Raw genomic sequence first — 21,328 nt, forward strand, 5'->3', positions numbered from 1 at the left:
CTCATTTTCACCTTGTTTCCATAAATTAAAGAACACCTTCTAGGACTTCATTTTGATAGGGATAAAGCGATGCAAGCAGAGGTGAGATGGAACGGAGTGGAACGTTCAGCAAAGACAATATCAACAAACTAGTCTCTCGTTGGGAGAAAGGTGCTCGTCGCCAGGAATGTTATGTTGAGAAATAAAAATGTAGACACGAAGAATAAAGATGTAGAATGTTAATAACGTTTGTTTCATTTAAAAAGCTGTAGTAGGTTTCTTATAAAAAATCGGAGGTATGACTTTCCAGAACGGCCTCGTATTATCATCGAACAGCGAGGTTCCTCTGGAATTTTAGCTTATTTCATGTATGGTTACTAAATATATGTTACATTACAACATATCTCCTCTGCTAATTCAAATAATGCAGTACTGACCGCAGCTCTTCCCATAATGATTACCTGAATAATATAACGGGGTCACACGACTGAATAAATCCGTCTGCAAGTGATATGCTGTTCATAATTCTCAATATCAGCTGCACCCAAAAAATAGCTTTTTCGGATAGATGTGTAAGGTACTCAAACTGCTCCCTCTGGTAGGGAGTGAACTTGAATCGTGCCCCGTTTCAATCAAAATACAATAAAAAGCACACATTTAGTCTTTTAGTTCCCTGTAGTATTGTTATACGTTCCAATGTAGCTCATTTCGTTTGCTGATAATCTCCCTGTATTTCTCCGATCCAACAAGTGGCCCGCATATCTTCGATATTGAAGTAGTCAGTTGTTGTCATCGTTGTTGCTGTTGCTGTTGTTTTCAGTCGGAAGCCTGTTTGATGTATCTCTCGAAACTACTCTATCCCGTGCAAACCTCTTCATCTCCGAATAACTACTGTAACCTATATCCTTCTGAATCTGCTTACTGTATTCATCTCTTGGTCTCCCTCTATGATTTTAACCCCCCCCCCCCCCCCCACACACACACACACTTCCTACCAGTACTAAAGTGGTGATCCCTTGAGATCACAGAATGTGTCCTGCCTACCGATCACTTCTACTAGACAGGTTGCATCACATTTTTTTTTCTCCCCAGTTCTATTCAGTACTTACTCATTAACCTAATTTTCATCTTTCTTCTGCAGCACTACATTTCAGAAGCCTCTATTGCATTCTCGTCTAAACTGTTTATTGTCCACGTTGACTTACACACATGGCTAAAATCCATATAAATACCTTCAGGAAAGACTTCCTATCACTCAAGTCCATATTCGATGGTAACAGATTTCTCTTCTTCAGACATGCTTTCCTTGCTATTGCCAGCATACATTTTATAGCCCCTCTACTTCGGCCATCATCAGTTATTTTGCCGGCCAAATAAGAAAACTCATTCACTACTTAAAAGTTTCTCTTTTGTTAATCTAATTCCCACAGTATCGTGGGATTTAATTCGACTACATTTCATTACTCTTCTTTTGATTTTGTTTATGTTTAGCTTATATCCTCTTTTCAAGACACTGTCCATTCCTTTCAGCTGCCCTTCCAAGTTCTTTGCTGTCTCTGAACGAATTACAATGGATCGGAAAACCTCAGTGTCTTTATTTTTTCTCCATAATCTTTAATTTCTACCCCAAATTTTTCTTTTCTCTCCTCTACTGCTTGCTCGCTGTACAGATTCAATAACGTCGGAAATAGGCGACAACCGTTTCTCATTCCCTTCTCAACTAATTATTTCCTTTCATGCCCCTTGACTCATACAACTGCCGTATAGTTACTGAGCAAATTCTAAATAGCCTTTTGCCCCCTGTATTTTACCTCTGCTATCATCAGAATTTCAAAGACTGTACTCCAGTCAACGCTGAAAAAGCTTTCTCTAATTCTGCAAATGTTGTAAACGTAGGTTTGTCTTTCCCTAACCTATCCTGAAAGATAATTCATATGGTCACTGCAGCATCGCGTTTACCTACATTTCTCCGAAATCCACCCTAATCTTACCCGAGGTTGGCTTCTACCAGTTTCTCCAGTCTTCTATGAAGAATTCATGGTAGTATTTTGCAACCATGACTTATTAAACTGGTAATCCGGTAGCACTCACACCTGTCAGCACCTGCTTTCTATGGAACTGGAGTAAAATATTCTCCTTGAAGTCTGAGGATATTCTGCCTGTCTCATACATCTTGCACAGCAGTTGAAAGAGCTCTGTCGTAGACTGCTCTCCCAACACTATCAGTAGTTCTGACAGAATGTCGTCTACTCCAGAGGCCTTTCTTTCATTCGTGGGTCTTTCACTGCTATAGAAAATTTCTTTCGCTGTATCATATCTTATCTTCATCTACGTCTTCTTTCCTTTCTATAATATTTCCTTCATGTTCATCTGCCTTTTATAAACCCTCTGTATATTCCTTCCACCTTTCCGCTTTGTCTTCTTTGTTTAGGACTGGCTTTCCAACTGATCTGTTGGTACTCATACAGCTGCTTCTCTTTTCTTCAAATGCCTCTTTAATTTTCCACTAGGCGACCTCTGTTTCCCCTAGTGATACGGTATATGCCTCTAAATCCAACATTTGTTCTATAGCCATTCCTGCTTAGCAATTGAAGTAGTCAGAGGGCCCAAAAAGTTAAGTAGTTTGGTAGCCCTTGTCTGACGGAGTTTTGGAGGTACAGCCTTTGAGATGTGGAAAAATCAAAACAGCCAGAGGATGGTTTGCTAGGTTAGTGAGGTCACTGAGTGATGACTTCATGGAAGGTCGTATTATTCAGAAGGAATACGAGGTGGGGATGAAAATTACGCTACACATATTCTGCTACCTTCATCATTATTACAGTTTTCAGTAATCTTTTCCTCTTCTTCTCTTTATATCTTCGGAATAACATAGAAAGTTAGGCTCTCTGTTGTTGACACACAATATAATTAGGACAGTGTTCCTAAAGCACGTAAATGTGCCGTTACGTTTATCATATAACTCTCTCTTTAACTACATGCACTTCATCATGCTGAATACCTGTAATGTTTTCCTCTATGGAAGACCCGATAATATGAGGATTGTCTCCCGGATCGGCATACATGCTGCAGCGACTGTAAATGTTCGCTTTCCTGAAACATACAAGCAAACAACACAGGATTAACTTGGCTATTTGGTGAGCGTATTCAATAGAATAAACATCAACTTCATGATGCTTGTTACAGAGCAGTTTCTTAGGTTCGTTGCGCTGTTGAAATTCTAAACTTACTCTAGCGAGAATGGCAAAATACACGTGAGCCTGTAATGTAGACCGTCTTTCGTGTTAGAAGAGATAGCGTTCTTACCGATTTACGTCGATAATAGCCGCTTACCTCTTTATTCTTATGTTATGGTTTCCAAAAAATTTTACTCCTCTCAGAGATATCCATTGTATAACGCTAACATCTAATCCTTTTTCTAAGAAAAATACCTCACTCATGATAAATGGATGGTGACTCAGATTTACAACGCTAGCAAACGGGAAGTTGCAATATACAAAGTGGAAACAGAAGACTGTCGCTTTGGTCCTAATGCGAGCTGATGATGAGTTTAATACGAAAGTGTTAAGGCTTCTCTGGCCACTTGTCGACAAACTGCCTGTTGGCTTCCATCTTGGGTTCTTCGGTCGACGTTCGTTTGACAATGTTTCCGGCGTTACGCCAGCGCGAGTGGCTGGTATTCTGGTATTGTCAATGTTTCACTTCCCACTGTCCGCCACCAACAATGGAGAGTGGAGTTTTGACAAAGTCAGCCAGGTGTGCTGGCCTTTCTTTAAATCATCAGTCTTTAGACTGGTTTGATGCGGCACGCCACAAATTCTTGTCCTGTGCCGTGCTGGCGTTACGTCAGAGTGGGAGTGGCAGAGAGAAATAGGAAAAACATATGATACAGTCGATGTTAAAATCCATATTCTGGTGATATGCAACGTAGTGCGGAGAAAGCTTAGTATGAAAGAAAGCTTCTTCTTTCACACATGTACATTTTAGATTCTTGTTTGCTAAAATACACTTTGGGACTGTAGAATGATCTATTTTGAACACTTAGAATGAATTCGGCGAAACCACAATACACATCCTGGGAAAAGTCATTATGACTGGCATCATTGGTTTCATATTTGGCTGAAAAACACTAAGTCTGCAGAAAGTAGACTCCCGAAACCTTACTTTAGTTGCCGTTGCAGTATAATAGACATCTTCAGGTTCTTCATTGCAAAGAATCTTGACTTTTAGATATGGTTCTCATTACGATCGAAAACGTGTATTAGAGGTGACTCGGTGATGGTTAGAATTGAGAATAGCCAGTAGTAGTTGAAAGAGGGTGAAGTCGCAAAGAAAACCGTTCATATCCGAGGAAATAAATAAGTGAGAAAAACGCCGAAAACGAAAAAAAAGACAAAAAAATCCACAGTTTTCTGGGCTACAATGAACCAGAATGAATATATATAGTATATTGGGCCATGTTATTCGGTACTAGGGTAAAAAACGTCCAAGCACTACTCAAAACACTACAGTGAAAGCGCACAGAATAAACTCTAACGTGGCGTATCACGGCGGGAAAACGAGCAAGCAAACAAGATTCCTTTATCCTGCTTGGATTTGGCATAGCTTGTCTTGGACGGGAGTAAAGCAACCTGCCCGTTCGGCTGAAAACGTGTGGCAGCTTGCCTGACTAGCTAACAGGCGAGCACAGGCGATTTAAAAGTGGAATGTGTACACCTCCGCTGTCACCTTCTGCCCTTGCGCTGAAGCCCCTTTGTGAGGCCGCTATGATGGTGGTCTTCAGTTCTGCCCATGGTTGATCCCCTGTGTATTTCAATAGGAGATGAGGAACCTAGGCATTCTTGGGTGCAGGTATTGTGGCTGCGTTTATCGCAGTTGCATCTACGACGCTGCGTGGTGTACGTGCCGTGTCATCCCATAGTTTCTGTCAGTTCGCTAGTGGTGGCTGCTGCTTCTTGATGTCTGGTGGTGACCATGTCCATTGTGGTTGTGTAGGATACGTCCACATCGTCAGCTGATCTCTGGGCATGCCGACTGTGGTGGCTCTGCCCTGGCCTCTTCATTCCTTCTTCCGATTCCCCATTATCTCTAACCATGTCAAATATGGAATAACAGGCCAACTCTGCGGAGAAACGGAATAGGGCCACTAAGAAGAACCAACATCCACACTACAGTCACTACAGAGAAACCACAAAGACGGGCTACGGTGATTTCGCTTCAGACGAAGAGGAACTACATAAATGATGGGAGGTGGACTGTTTGCAACTTGCAGCTGGCGGTTGTGGCGCTGCATAGAAGCAGTAACCCTGTTTAAGCTTGTAAGAGGTCCGAGCAGATGTAATTTCGATGTATTGCTCATGCGCTGCCTGCGATATGCGAGGTATAAGAGAATCGCTGACCAGAGAGCAGTGTTGACTGAGTAGGAACTGTGTAGCTGTAGCAGTAAGTTGTTCTAGTCTGCGCTAGTCTGCAGTCGGCTCTGGTCTGGTATAGTGTATCGTGTTGGCTGGGCTGGTCGCAGTGCAGCGATGCCGGAGCCTGAGTATTATTGTATAAGGTAAAAAGCAGCCTCGCGCATATCTAGTAATGTTATCTGAATTCCCATGCAAATGTTTTAAAAATGTGCTAATAATAATCTTTGTCATATAAAGTAATTTTTTTACAAGCATTCATTTCAATTCAAAGAATTTACTAATTTCTCCAATCCATGATCATTCCGATTGTTGCAAAAGAAAAATCAGTTGCTTCCTTTCATAAATGATAAATCCATAGGCCAGCATTGCACAGAGCTGTGCCGGAAAAATTTATTGTAAGAGCAGATATTTGGCGACTTTATTGAGGTAAGAATTTTTGCTTTTTTATTCAGAATGATCTTACAGGGCCATGACGCAGCACTGCTGTCGTCCAAAATTTACCAGGTTACTGAATTTATTTTTTATTACGAGGTTTAAGAATTTTTCTGTTTCGAGCTTACATTAAATGAGAAAAGAATTTTGTGTGTACATTAAATGGGAAACAAATTTTGTGTGGATGTTAAATGTGAAAGAATGAATTTTGTGGGGAGGTTACACTAAAATTAGAATCACTATCCATAATATTTATTTTATTATTTTTTGTGGAGAGGTTACAAGCTGCTCGACGTAATTTGGCATAAAGAACGCTTTCCCGGCTGAAGAAGTGAGACAGTTTAGAAAGCACTGCGCGTGTGAAATTCGGCTTTATATTTTCTCACATGATGTACTGCCCACTATGGATGAAGGGCAATAGGCATATTCCATATTCCTAGATTTCCGAAAATCATTTGACACAGTGCCGTACTGCAGCCTGTTAACGTAGGTACGAGCATGTGGCATATGTTCCCAGATATGTGAGTGGAAAAAATACTTATTAAGTAATAGAACCCATTATGTTGTTCTTGACGGCGAGTGTTCATCAGAGACAACCTTATCATCAGGAGTGCCCCAGGGGAGGTGTGATAGTAACGCTATTATTTTCTGTATGCAAAAATGATCTGGCAGACAGGATGGCCAGTAATTAGCGGTGGTTTGCTAATGATGCTGTGTTTCGAAGATGAGTGACTGTAAGACGATCAAGATGATACAGACAAAATTTCCACTTGGGAAAAATGTAAGTTCTTGCGGATGATTAGAAAAACAAACCCGTAATGTTTGGATACAGCATTAGCAGTGTCCTGCTCAGCACAGCCAAATCTTTTAAATATTTGGCGTAACATTTCAGAGTGATATGAAATGGAAAGAGTATGTGTGGACTGTGGTAGCGAAGGTGAGTGGTGGACTTCGATTTATTGGGAGAATTTTAGAAAAGTGTGGTTCAACTGTAAAGGAGACCTCATATAGGGCGTTAGTGGAACATATTCGTGAGTTTTCTTCAAGTGTTTGGTAACCGCGCCAGGTCGAATTAAAGGAAGAGACAGAAGTAGTTCAGAGGTGGGCTGCTATATTTGTTACCGATAGGTTCGAACAGCACGCAAGTGTTACGGAGATGGGATCCCTGGAGGTAAGGCGACGTCCTTTTCGTGGAACACTACTGAGAAAAATTAGAAAACCAGCATTTGAAGTTTATTGCAAAACGATCCTACTGCAGCCATCACACATTTCACTCAAGGACCACGAAGATACAAGAAATTAGGGCTCATACGGAGGCATATAGACGATCGTTTTTCCTCCACTACCTCCGCGAATGGAACAGGAAAGGAAACGACAGTTAAGGTAGAGGGTTCCCTCCACCATGCACCGAATCTGGCAAGCGGCTATGTACGTAGTTGTAGATGTAGGTGTAGATACTATAAGTAGGCTGTTTAGGTTTTTTTATTGGTAACGCCACCTCTGTATAAAAATCACTGGCTGTGCTGTGTGCAGTCGGTGTCTAGTTTGCATTGTTGTCTGCCATTGTAGTGTTAGGCAGCTGGCTGTGAACAGCGCGTAGCGTTGCACAGTTGGAGGTGAGCCGCCAGCAGTGGTGGATGTGGGGAGAGAGACGGCGGAGTTTTGTAATTTGTCATGAACTGATATATATATTATGACTATTAAGGTAAATACATTGTTTGTTCTCTATTAAAATCTTTCATTTGCTAACTATGCCTATCAGTAGTTAGCGCCTTCCATAGTTTGAATCTTTCATTTAGCTGGCAGTAGTGGCGCTCGCTGTATTGCAGTAGTTCGAGTAACCAAGATTTTTGTGAGGTAAGCGATTTGTGAAACGCATAGGTTAATGTTAGTAAGGGCCATTCTTTTGTAGGGATTTCTGAAAGTCAGATTGCGTTGCGCTATAAATATTGTGTGTCAGGTTAAGCACAGTCATGAATAATTGTTTTAAAAAGGGGACGTTTCATAAATCTGACAAGCGGCTATGTACGTAGATATAGATGTAGGTGTAGATACCTGTCTTAGAACGAAGTACAACCTACTGTTCAATCTATACATCGAAAAAATAATAAAGGAAATAAAAGAAAGGTTCAAGAAGGAATTAAAATTCAGGATGAAGGGATACCAGTGATAAGATCGCTAATGGCATTGCTATCCTCAATCAAAGTGAAGAAGAAATACAGGATCTGCTGAATGGAATAAATTGTCTAGTTGGTGCAGAATGTGGACTGAGAGCAAATCGAGGAAAGACGAAAGTAATGAGAAGTAGCAGAAAAGAGAACAGGGGAGAAACTTAAAATCAGGACTGAGATCACGAAGTAGATGAAGTTAAGGAAGTCGGCTAGCTAGGCAGCAAAATAACCAATGATGGGCGAAACAAGGAGGACATCAAGAGCAGACTAGCACTGGCGGATAGGTGATTCCTGCCAAGAGAAGTCTACTAGTATCAAACATAGGCCTTAATTTGAGGAAGAAATCTCTGAGAGTGTACGTTTGGAGCACAACATTGAATGGTAGTGAAACATGAACGGGTGGAAATCGGAACAGAAGAGAATCGAAGTATTTGATGTATGGTGCTACAGTAGAATGTTGGAAATTAGGTAGTTCAAATGGCTCTGAGCACCGTGAGACTTACATCTGAGGTCATCAATCCCTAAAAATTAGAACTACTTAAACCTAACTAACCTAAGGACATCACACACATCCATGCGCGAGACAGGATTGGAACCTGCGACCGTAGCGGTCGCGCGGTTCCAAACTGAAGCGCCTAGAACCGCTCGGCCACAGCGGCCGGTAATTAGGTGGACTGATAAGGCAAGGAATGAAGATGTTCTCCGCAGAATCGACGTGGAAAGGAATGTATGGAAAATACTGACAAGAAGAAGAGACAGTATGGTAAGTCATCAGGGAATAACTTCTATGGCACTAGAGGGACGTGTGGAAGGTAAAAACTGCAGAGGAAAACAGAGATTGGAATACATCCATCAAATAATTGGAGACGTACGTTGGAAGTGCTACTCTGAGATGAAGAGGTTGCCAAGGAGTGAAATTCTTGGAGGGCCGAATCGCCAAATCAGGCAAGTCAGAAGCCTGATGGCACAGTACCTTATAAATACCACCGAGCGAGGTGGCGCAGTGGTTAGACACTGGACTCGCATTCGGGAGGACGACGGTTCAATCCCGCGTCCGGCCATCCTGATTTAGGTTTTCCGTGGTTTCCCTAAATCACTCCAGGCAAATGCTGGGATGGTTCCTCTGAAAGGGCACGGCCGACTTCCTTCCCCATCCTTCCCTAATCCGATGAGACCGATGACCTAGTTGTCTGGTCTCCTTCCCGAAACAACCCAACCCCTTATAAATGAAGGACGCCTCATTTCTTTTTTGTCTATGAGCCCATACGAAATTCAAATGCAACACAGTAGTAAAGGGGTATAGAAGCACAGCTCGCAGACAGGTATTTGTCAGAAGAACAGATTACTAAGTAGTATAAATGATATAAAATTATCTTTGGTGGTGGGTATTTGACGCGATGGAAGTTAGAGAATGAACTTTAAAAGTTCCAGAGACCTGTAATGACAAGTAATTCTTAAAGAAAGTCTGTAAAAACATGCACAAAAATGCACTGTTTACTGCTACTTTCATTTCATGTTTGTCGGAAACTATGGGACATACGCTAACTGGAAGAAAAAGCTGACGTAAGAAGTCTTTGCGTACCTGGGCAACGTGAGCGACTTCCACTGGTCGACGGTGAGGTTTGCCTCGTCTCTGCCTGGAACATGGCACCAGTGGTTGGGGGCAGTGAGCGCCATCACGATATTCACGTAGTTCATCCCCATGGCACATGGCAGCAGAAAGTTGTAGATAAATAGAAACAGCTTCTGGAAGCGGCCAAATCCTCCCGCCTGCAAAAAGCATACACGAAAATTAATCAAATACAAGCTCCTGACTTTCGAATTAATGCTGATCCGCAAGTTTATGAACAACCGAAAACTCAGATAATCCAGAATACACATGTTTTTACCGGAAATTGCTATTTAATGTCGTTAAGAAACGTTCTACATTTCAGTGTTTAAGGCTATTGCATTAAACGCGCTTCTCGACGAAAGCAATGGTCTGGACATTGTCGACTATTGTCTCCTAGGGAAAGGGATAGGCAAACATAAAGACCGAAAATCAGCAGTGGGCACATTGCAACGATAGATTCTCAAAGACACTCTCTTCTGCCTGCTGTCGTGATGGCGGAGTGTCGATCTGACGCGAAACTCTGTCTTGTGATTGTGAAAAGGGGCACACTTATCTGACTTCGTTTTGAGTTATGGTCTGTCTGTTGCTGACTCTGCACGTTTTTGCTGCATTTACATGATTGTACACTAGTAGCTTTTCAGATTGTGGTGCATCTGATCTCTTTCCCCGATATGTTTTGCAGTTCTCTTCCATGTCGTCAATGTTAGGTCTTCGTTCGCGCACTAGGCGTCTTTAGAATATACGGTTGAAATAATGTTTCAGGTATTAATATCTAATATGTAATGATTTTCTTTTGCCTATTGCATCCGGCGGTTATACAGAGTGTTACAAAAAGCTGCGGCCAAACTTTCAGGAAACATTCCTCACACACAAAGAAAGAAAATATGTTATGTGGACATGTGTCCGGAAACGCTTACTTTCCATGTTAGAGCTCATTTTATTACTTCTCTTCAAGTCACATTAATCATGGAATGGAAACACACAGCAACAGAACGTACCAGCGTGACTTCAAACACTTTGTTACAGGAAATGTTCAAAATGTCCTCCGTTAGCGAGGATACATGCATCCACCCTGCGTCGCATGGAATCCCTGATGCGCTGATGCAGCCCTGGAGAATGGCGTATTGTATCACAGCCGTCCACACTACGAGCACGAAGAGTCTCTACATTTGGTACCGGGGTTGCGTAGACAAGAGCTTTCAAATGCCCCCATAAATGAAAGTCAAGAGGGTTGAGTTCAGGAGAGCGTGGAGGCCACGGAATTGGTCCGCCTCTACCAATCCATCGGTCACCGAATCTGTTGTTGAGAAGCGTACGAACACTTCGACTGAAATGTGCAGGAGCTCCATCGTGCATGAACCACATGTTGTCTCGTACTTGTAAAGGCACATGTTCTAGCAGCACAGGTAGAGTAACCCGTATGAAATCATGATAACGTGCTCCATTGAGCGTAGGTGGAAGAACATGGGGCCCAACAATGCCTGCCCAAACGTTCACAGAACATCTGTGTTGATGACGTGATTGCACAATTGCGTGCGGATTCTCGTCAGCCCACACATGTTGATTGTGAAAATTTACAATTTGATCACGTTGGAGTACATACTGACGAAACTAAAATGAGCTCTAACATGGAAATTAAGCGTTTCCGGACACATGTCCCCATAACATCTTTTCTTTATTTGTGTGTGAGGAATGTTTCCTGAAATTTTGGCCGTACCTTATTGTAACAGCCTGTATGTGATCGTACACTAGTAGCTTTTCAGATTGTGGTGCATCTGATTTCTTTCCCCTATATATTTTGCAGTTCTCTTACATGTTGTCAATGTTAGGTCTTCGTTCGCGCATTCGGCGTCTTTAGAATATACGGCTGAAATGATGTTTCAGGTATTAATATCTAATATGTGGTGATTTTCTTTTATTGCATTCGGCGGCGATATAAAGCCTCGTGGCCTGAGGAAAATATACAGGGCTATTCAAAAAGAAGGAACAGATTTCAAACATTTATTACTCCCAAACTACAAAAGATACAAGCACAATTCCAACCTTCCTGGAAAGAGAAACTTTCAAATTTTTATGCATGCAATGTGATCACCATGCGTTACACGACAAATATCAGAACGGTGGATCATTTCCTGCCACACGCAAAGCAGATGGTCTCTCCTTACCAAATCACAACTTCACCAATGCGATGTCGCCGACTTTCAAGAGTGTCAGGCATAGGGGGAGACAAAAACGCGGTCTTTTACGTAACCACACAGATAAAAGTCATAAGGTGTGAGATGTGGAGAACTGGGAGGCTATCGTCGATGAAATTCGTCTTCTGTTCCTCCTCTTCCAATCCAGAATACTGGATTTGCTTAGAGAATTTTTGTAAGCACGTCCGACGTTACCTGAATGACACCATTCCAGGACGTTTGCTTGGAAGCGGAGGACCAGAAGATGAACTTCACTGACGGTGACCTCGCAGATCTACAGACCTCACACCTAACGACTTTTGTCTGTGGGGTTACGTGAAAGACCACGTTTGTATCCCCCTGTCTGACACTCTTGGAAGTTTGCGACATTGCACTGTTCAAGCTGTGAATTCGGTAAATAGAGACCAGGTGCTTCGTGTGTGGCGGAAAATGAGCCACCGTTTTGATACTTGTCGTGCAACACATGGTGCTCACATTTAATACAGAAAAATTTTAACTTTTGTCTTTCCAGGAACGTTGAAATTGTGTTTGGATCTTTTGTAGTTTGGAAGCAAAAAATTTTTGAAATTTGTTCCTTCTTTTCAAATAGCCCTTTATTTGTACATGAAATATGTTATCTTGTACTCAAATACTCGTCATTGTAATACTCTGAGTATAACTGAGATTTTTATGAGCTTGTTATCATTTTTCCTGATTTTTGTTCAAGTTAATCTTCCACATGTTCCATACGTCCACACGAATTCACTCAACAGACATTTTCTCAAAACGTACAACATTCATTTTAAATGTATTGTAAGCTGTGATGAAATGTGCTGCCTTGAGCAGAGACCGCAGTTTTATTAAATAAAATGTTTACTTATGTACCAAAATTTGTGCTGCAATTAACTCGAGACGTGAACCAGCGGAGACGGAGACATCGATATAACACCCGTTGCCACACTAGTCCAGGGCTTTCAGTTTACTGTTAGATGAAGAAGGGCACAGATTGCAAAAACACTTGCATTGCACGAATTGTAACCATAAGATGCAATTCCGTTAAGTGCATATTTAGTACCTTCATGAGGTCTACAGAGAAAATTCTAATTTCAGTTTTGTCGTGCTTAATCCTGGTTAAATTCCTCCTCCTCCCCTTTTTATTACTTCGTTCCTCTTTTCTAAAGTTCTTGGCACTCCGAAACTTTAATATTTTCAGTCACATTGCATTTAATAATATATGGGTCAGACTCGATATAAAGTGTAATAGTTCAGGGCACACCATTTAATGATTGAATTGGCTGATGATGATGATGATGATGATGAGTTCAGGGCATAAAAACCATTTTCATAAATTCTTATAGATTCGCAGGTTCAACTAGGAGGGCAGGCTTTCAACTCGAAGAGGAAATAGGAAACAACGAAAAACTGTATCCGACGGTGGGATTTGGGCCGAAATGTCTTCTGGTAGTAAAACAAGAGTCACATGCATAGTTGTGTATCCCAAACTAAAATTTTTGTTCCAGTTAAAACAGAATTAATCAGGTTTCGTTATTTTTTTTAATTGTGCAGATAATCAGCAAAGCAGATATTCAGAAGCTTCCTGTGCGAAGGAAGCAGAGATCAAATAAAGGCAGCCATGCTTACTGCAAGCATACCACTCTTTTACACACAGTTGGGTGATACAAGGGCTTCATAAGGTGTGTGATCCACCAAAAGTTCTGTGGGTACCATGGTGTCGACGGGGCGGTCACACACATCTCGCACTGCCCGAATACTGTTTTTAGTGTTGTTGCAGGAACTTCCTGATAACTGACTGAATTGCAGGCATGAATACGTTGTCCAAATTAAAACGTCCTTAACAGAGTGTGGGTACTGTGTAGCGAATAAAAACGTTTCACTCACTTTTGCTAAGTGCAGTGACAGATTGATTCGAGAATGCGTTCGAGAATTTACTAAGTTCTGAGCATCAGGCCGCTTTTCAAAGCCCACCATATGGACTGTGGAAGAAGTTACTAGTTAACACAAAAAAATTTACGCCAATAGACCTGTGGCACCAAAAATTTCAAATAACTTTAGTAGTTACAAAGGCGCCCCAGTAACTGACATCACGCATCTGCAAAGGTCTTATCTCTACGACATCGCTTCACCAAACGATTTATCCCAATATGGCACGTAACTGATGCTGAGACACTGATTTCTCCTACATATTAAAATACGCCAATTTCATCGCTCCCTGTAGGTAAATGCCCCGCGGGGTAGCCGTGCGGTGTGAGGCGTCTTCAAATGGTTCAAATGGCTCTGAGCACTATGGGACTTAACTTCTGAGGTCATCAGTCCCCTAGAACTTAGAACTACTTAAAGCTAACCAACCTAAGGACATCACACACATCCATGCCCGAGGCAGGATTCGAACCTGCGACCGTTCCGGTTGCTCAAGCGCCTAGAACCGCTCGGCCACCCCGGCCGGCAGAGGCGTCTTGTCACGGTTCGTGGGCTCCCCCTCGGTGGTTCGAGTCCTCCCTCTGGCTTGGGTGTGTGTGTTATCCTTAATTTAAGTTAGTTTAATTAGTGTGTAAGCCTAGGGACCGATGACCTCAGCAGTTACGTCCCATAGTCCTTACCACAAATTTCCAAATTTAAAGCTAAATCTTGTGTAGTGTATCTCGTCGCTCACTTGTAGATTTTTTAATGAAGAACAGCAAATGTTATACTTACCGTTACCACAAGTGATACGTACGCAGTAGAACTAGAATATCACCAGCTTCTTCGTGATGTCATTGCTTTTACGCTGAGGTACAGTCGTGGACAAAACGAGCGAGACCCCTCGCCTTTTCGTTATGCTTATGTGACCGCTTATGTGACAATCATTCGGGATGTTTATCGAAATAACAAAATACTGTTATTAGCGAGTTAATGTAGTAGGATAATTCTGCACCACCCCAGGAAATAAACGGCTACATACCTGCCAAACGGATTCTACAATGTTTCGAATTCTCCATTAGACTCGCCACAGCCAGAAAACGTTCATTAACCGAAATGTTTCTTACACTAGCTATCAATGGGAATGCTCGTACATCTAAAACGCGGTGGCATTAATATTGGGATCTGAATTACCACGTGTGTAGGCAAATGGATTTTATTTGCATTCCTGTAAATGTGATTTGGATCGAAAGCGTAGCTACGATTAATATGCAGATGTATTTACTGTAACTAGAGCATTTCGAATAAAGAGTACGGGGAATTATTTATCTGGCCCTCATCTTCAGTAAGTGTCGTAGCTATTTTCGTTGTTAGGATTTCGTAACCTAAATCGGTAAAAGTGGAATCCTACTAGTCTCACTTTCTTGACCGTCTATCTGTCTACCCAACCCTTAAAACCCGTTTACCTAGAGTACGGGTAGACATAGTAAGCGGAAATCTATCGCACTTCCTGCATTATACGGTCCCTTGGTGGCATAAAAAGTGAGTTTCTATGTCAACGCAGTCCAAAGATACGGCCATTTATGTAAAGAAAATGTACGCGAAAGGTAAAAAAAATGCTTCTAAGAACTATGCGACCAAACTGCGTAAGTCATCAGTTCGATAGACCTAAACTACTTAAACTTACCTAATCTAAGAACATCACACACATCCATGCCCGAGGTAGGATTCCAACCTGCGACTGAAGCAGCCGCGCGTTTCGTGACTGAAGCGCCTAGTACCGCTCGGCCACCAAATCCGCCGAAACCCTTTTCACCTCATGCGTAATGATAATATGTACTGTCTAGTGAGGATAAAATGTATTCGCCAGCAACTCAGATCGTTTGGTCACAGAACTTTTACGAAGCTACATATTTTGTTCGAAGTCGTCTGCAATATCTACTTATGAACACCCTAGGAATGTCGTATGCGATATCCACTTCTGAAGACGCTAACAGATACTGCGGTACCATAACAAGTAGTTAAGAATTTATTGTTAATGGTCCAACAGTTGTCGGTGATTGAAATTTCGTGAAAAGATCTCGCGGCAACGTAAAACTCTTTTGTTTTCATGAAAGTCACCCCAACTCGCTTATTAAATCTTGGACTCTCCCCTATTTCATGACATTAGAAATCGTGCTACCGTTTCTTGGACGTTTTTGGCGTGCACCGTCAATCACGTCTGTCAAGCATCCCATACCGCGCAGGAATACTATAGCAGTGGACGGACAAACGTGGTGTAGGCAGTTATTTCAGTAGACCTGGTGTTTATTCTTAGTGTGCGGCCAATAAATCGCAGTCTTTCGTTTGCCTTCCCCACAAAAGTATGTTTGCGATCTTTCCAGTTTAAGTTTTATTGGATACTGAAATGAACTGACAGTTCTTCGACTTGTGTTTTTTCATGTAACCGAAAGTTAATTATTGTTACTGGACGCAGCTTTCGTGTTTAGTGCATTCCTCATACAATAGAGTTCACTCCTCGTACACCACACGTAACTGTTTCAAAGTATTAAATTGTTACCGATGTTACCAAGTTTCAGTGGTCATCTAAACTTGCCATTCTGAAATAAAGGAAAATATTATAGCGAAGTATGGCAACTAAGAAGCGGACTATCCAAATAAACAAACATTTCCGGTTCAAGTCGTTGCAGTAGGTCTACTATACAGTAACGTAAATTAGGAGAAAAGTCCATTAGTAGATCGTTATCAGGAAAACCAGCCCTCATAATGCAAACTGCCACTACGAGAACCAAAGATTCCAAACATGTCAATGAGTAGTCGAGGAAGTGGACGCATTCTGTCTACTGAATCGCAACGCACACCACTTCCGGGGGACCCGCCAAGTGTCATACCCCGATCTTGCTGAAAATTCGCTCAGTGAAAGAGGGGACAAAATAAGCGAACACGTGTCTCGGCTTATCTGCATACACTCGACCGCTTCTGTGCTGTTGCCATAGTATAGATACTAGTGTGTAAGGATTCAATTGAAGCGGTGGCTCAGCGGCTACCGTCGCAACTTCAGAACTTCACGCTGCGAGTTCGAAATCCGCTTGTTCCTGTTTTTCCCTCACTCTCTGAATTATCTACGAATGTTTATTCCAATTTGTGTTGAAATAATGTTGTAGTTATTCGACAACTAATTTACTGTGTAATGAAAGAAGTTAGAAAAATAAATGAATGAGAAAATGATGTGAACTATTTGTGTATGTCCTTGCAACCTTGCAGGTTGTAAGGAGTTTCAAAAATATTTCACACTGATTTCTCATTCATTTATTATCTTTTTAAATTCATTAATCACACGGAAAGCTAATTGACGAATAACGACAACATTATTTCAACATAAACTGGAAAAAACATTCGTAGATAATTCTGATAGAGAGAGAGGAAAAAATAATAATAATAGAAACCATTATGGTCTCGAACTTGGGAATCAAAATTGAGAAGGAACGACGGTAGCCACTGAGCCACCGCTTCAATTGCATTCTCGGGCGCAAAAAGGTATCTGAACTATAGCAACATCACGTTGATAACTTATATCGTCGTTTTCTCGGCAACGGTCGAGTGTCTGCAGATAAGCCGAAACACATGTTCGCTTATTTTGTCCTCTCCTTCACTGAGCACAGTTTCCGGACAATCAGCCTATGGCACCTGGCGAGTTCCCCTCGTTAGTCGAGTCGCTTCCCACGCCCGGCGAGAACTATGTATGCCTCAGCGTAAACTGTGCCACTTGGAAACACGGCGAGCGGGGGTAAACAAGTTTTCCTTCTTATAAGGCAACCTTCTACAGCTAAAATTCACTGAGTGCTCTTCAGGTTGCCTCAGATATTTCAGAAAACGTTTCTTGCGTTAGGCCTGCCGTATATGCAAAACGTAAACATTTCATTTCATGTAATATTTATCAAGATAAGACATGACAAGAGCGGACCATTCCCTTCAGAGAAAAATTACAGATTCTAATTTGCTCCACTATGTAATTACACGGGTACGGACTTTCGATCTTTCGTTTATGCCATCGATTTCGTGTTACACATTCTTGGCCATTGCGTTGTGGCTGCAGTCGTGGAGAAGGCAGTCTCTTTCCTACTAGCGCTGTTTTCGCAGCAGATATTAACCGCGACGAATCATTCAGTCAACGCTAAATGGCCCATCTGGCTAAGGCAGACAAGGGCGCTATAATAGTACTCCATGCAGAGGGATTTTCAAATGGCTAAATAGCAAGAACTATGGGTCTTCAAAAGTCGATGGCAGCCAGGTGGATTAGACGAAAGGAAGAGGGTGGTAACCTGAATGGAAGGCCTCATAGCGGTCGCCGCAAAACAACAGCAGCTCAGGATCGGCAGATACGCCGTTTCCGTGAGAATCACCCATTTGTCAACGCACGACAAATTCAGCAGACTTTGGGTCTCAATGTTAGCAGTAAGCCCGTCACTCGTACAAGGGAAGGTGAACTGAGAGCAAGAAGCGCTGCTGTGAACGAGACATTGACTGTTTCCCACCGAGCTTTTGATGCTGCAAATGTCGACAAACCTCTCCAGTTCTGGAGGCGAGTGATTTTCAAGGATGAAAAAGTTTTCTCTACGGCATCAACCGGAAAAGTACTTGTTTACCGACCAAAAGGTGCTAAGTATAATCCAAAACATATTTACAGTTACCGAAGGAGAGGCAGGGAGTCGGTACAGTGTAGGCATGGATATCGAGCGAAGGGTGTGGGCTCCTTTGGAAAGTGGAAAGAAGACTCGATGCGCCCAATTACGTATCATTCTGGAAAACGTGATGTTACCTTCTGCGACAGAGGGTTTGGTGATGATCAGATCATGTTCCAACAAGATCGCTCGCCTATTCATATGTCACGGGTGGTTAAGAGGTGGTTCGAAGACCACAGCAATATTTCTGTAATGGAATGGCCACCTAAAGGAGCTGACATGAATCCAATTGAGAATATTTGGGCAGAAATTGTCAGAGCACCACGGGAAATGGGACAGTCACCGTCGACTCGCCGACAGCTTTCTGATGTGATTCATGACGCTTGGAATGAGTTACTTGAATCTCCTAGTTATGTGGCTAGAGTTTTGGGCTTAATGCCCAACAGACTTCGAGCCGTTGTGGAAGCCGAAGGAGGCTATATGCGATAATAAGCAGCGTCAGCAGAGGTGGTTTTTTTTTCAGACCTTAGCCAATCAGCTGCAACAGATGTTTCAAGTTATTTTTTTTACAGACGTATATTTTATATAATTTTAAGGAAACGCAGTAAGTGGAATCTGGACAAACAAATTAATTCACAACAAGGTATGTAAGATTTAATTTGCTAAGAGAAGAAATATTCATATATTCATGCAGTCTCTAAAAAGCACATGACACACGTGTATATGCAAGAAGGGTAAAAAGCAATTCAGCACAAATGAAAAATATTGAGGAGAAGCTCGCCGATGAAGGCGTGATTGGAGAGCGAAGGTTGGGCTAGAAGGGGAGGAAAGAAGGCCCGAAGAAGAAGAGAAAAATCAGATACCCAACAGACTTCGAGTCGTTGTCGCAGCAGAGGGCAGTTGGTACATGCGATTCGGAGCAACAGTAGAAGAATAGTTTTATTTCCTGATTTTTGAGGCTTTATTTTGTGACCACTAAAGAGTGCTGCTTCGTGAGACTCGCTGTTTGTCCACATGTGGCTAAACATCAGAGGTGTAAAAAATTGTGAGAGTTGCCGAAGTTCTCTGGAACAGTAACGTTTTTCAGAAAAGAAGATGATTTTTGGATCATTTCATTTTAACCATTCACAGTATACTTTGAGGTTCTAATCTATGATTTCATTTTGTTATTATGAATCTTTTCTTCGGTGAAAGTGAACGGTAGTAAGTTACAAGATATAAAGAATATCTGGAAGTTTTTAATTTGTGGAATAGCGTATGTAACAGTCAATATTTTCAACAAATCTGTAGTTATAGGACATATTAAGAAGCAAGTCAAAAATGGCATTGTGGAAAAATCAGGTTGGTCTCTAAAGGGTGACGACGGTCAAATAGCAAATACAAAACTATGGGTAACAACTATTGTTGATAGTGAGGAGCTATAATCGACATGCGACTATTCTGTTACTGTATTTCTGAATTTTATCGTCGATCCTAGGACTGAAACCAATACTCTGTTTTACATAAAGAATATAACCTTTAAAATTTACGTAGCAGCGCAGAATTGTAATACACAGTGTAGAGATCAGGAACCTAATTCCACTCCCTTTAATTTTATTATCACGGATGACACTGAGACAGTAAATAACAAGAGGAATAACAAAACTCTCAGAATCAATATAGAGAATTCAAGTGTCCAGTAGATTCAAAAGTTTGCTATAGTAGTCAGACAAAGTTTGAAACTAGGACTAGCAAGGTAAAACATTTTTCCACAAATTGCAAATTGGAGGGCGAAGAGCAAGTTACATAAATAAGGACGACAACGAACGTTTTTCAAGTAGACTGATCACTGTAGGCATCCAACGCTTTTATTTTGTGTTTCATGCACAGTATGTAAACTGGCAACGCCACCGACACACAATACCACTAAGCTATGTAGCAACTGTTGCAAAACAGAGCATCCTCGTTGTCCATGTGATGGATGAGACGACTAATTCGCAACATAAATGTCAATGTAAGCAGCAGTTTCTGTTGGAACGTGTTTCCTGGACCAAATATAATACATTTTCTACGTCTTCAGTGCGAATCATGTAGCAAATGTAATTTAAAGGACATAAAAATATCGAGTGGATTTACTAACATAATTATGAACCACACAAGAACGTAAATCGATGGTCACATAGTTGTCAAACGAATTCTGCAGTGTTGCCATTGTGCGTTAGACTAGCAGCAGGAAGAAAACGTTCTCTCAGCTGATGTGCTGGGACAGAACTAGCGAAGCTCGCGCTTCGAAGATGCCACAGCATCATCTGCCACCACATCGTGGGAAACGAAATCCCTCAAGTACAAGCCAATGTGTTGTATTCGCATATCAGTAACTGTGACTTGGCGCTAAACTGTGGTTATGGGTAGTACGTATGCTCAGATTGCGATTCTAACATCATAAATAAAGACAAGGGGAAATGAATTAGGCGTCCTTTCTCTTCCGTAACATCAAGTATATTTTAGTTATTCTATCTTAAATGAACTGCGCAGCAAATCATACACCAGAAGTGAACAACTTTTTAGCAACACCAGATGATATTAACAGCTTGCCGGCGCGGGTTAGCCGTGCGTTCAAAGTCGTCGTATCGCAGACCGCGCGGCTGCTTGCGCCGTCAGTTCGAATCCTTCCCCGCGCATGGATGTGTGTTAGGTTAGGTAGGTTTAAGTAGTTCTAGGTCTAGGGGACTGATGACCTAAGCAGTTTGGTCGCATAATTATCAGAGCCATTTTTTTACTTTTAGCGTAAATTTTCTTTACATAAGCGGCCGTATCTTTAGATTGAGTTGACATAGAAGCTCACTTTTTTATACCACCAAGGGACCGTATAACGCAGGAAGTGCAATATATTTCCGATTATTATGTCTATCCGTACTCTAGGTAAATGGGTTTTAAGGGTTGGGTAGACAGAGAGACGGTCAAGAAAGTG

General features: G+C 41.7%; 1 protein-coding gene across 1 annotated transcript in view; it reads right to left on the reverse strand.

Moving 5' to 3' along the window:
• Window positions 1-21,328, reverse strand: part of LOC124777172 (solute carrier family 22 member 7-like) — a 205,318-nt gene that overhangs the window by 100,899 nt on the left and 83,091 nt on the right. The window contains exons 3-4 of the mRNA XM_047252481.1: window positions 9,576-9,763; window positions 2,978-3,069 (exon numbers count right to left, since the gene is read on the reverse strand). Coding sequence (XP_047108437.1) covers window positions 2,978-3,069; window positions 9,576-9,763 — 280 coding nt within the window. The remainder of the gene's footprint in view (window positions 1-2,977; window positions 3,070-9,575; window positions 9,764-21,328) is intronic.

Source organism: Schistocerca piceifrons, chromosome 2 (genome assembly GCF_021461385.2).
Source record: "Schistocerca piceifrons isolate TAMUIC-IGC-003096 chromosome 2, iqSchPice1.1, whole genome shotgun sequence".
Lineage (NCBI taxonomy): Eukaryota > Metazoa > Arthropoda > Insecta > Orthoptera > Acrididae > Schistocerca > Schistocerca piceifrons.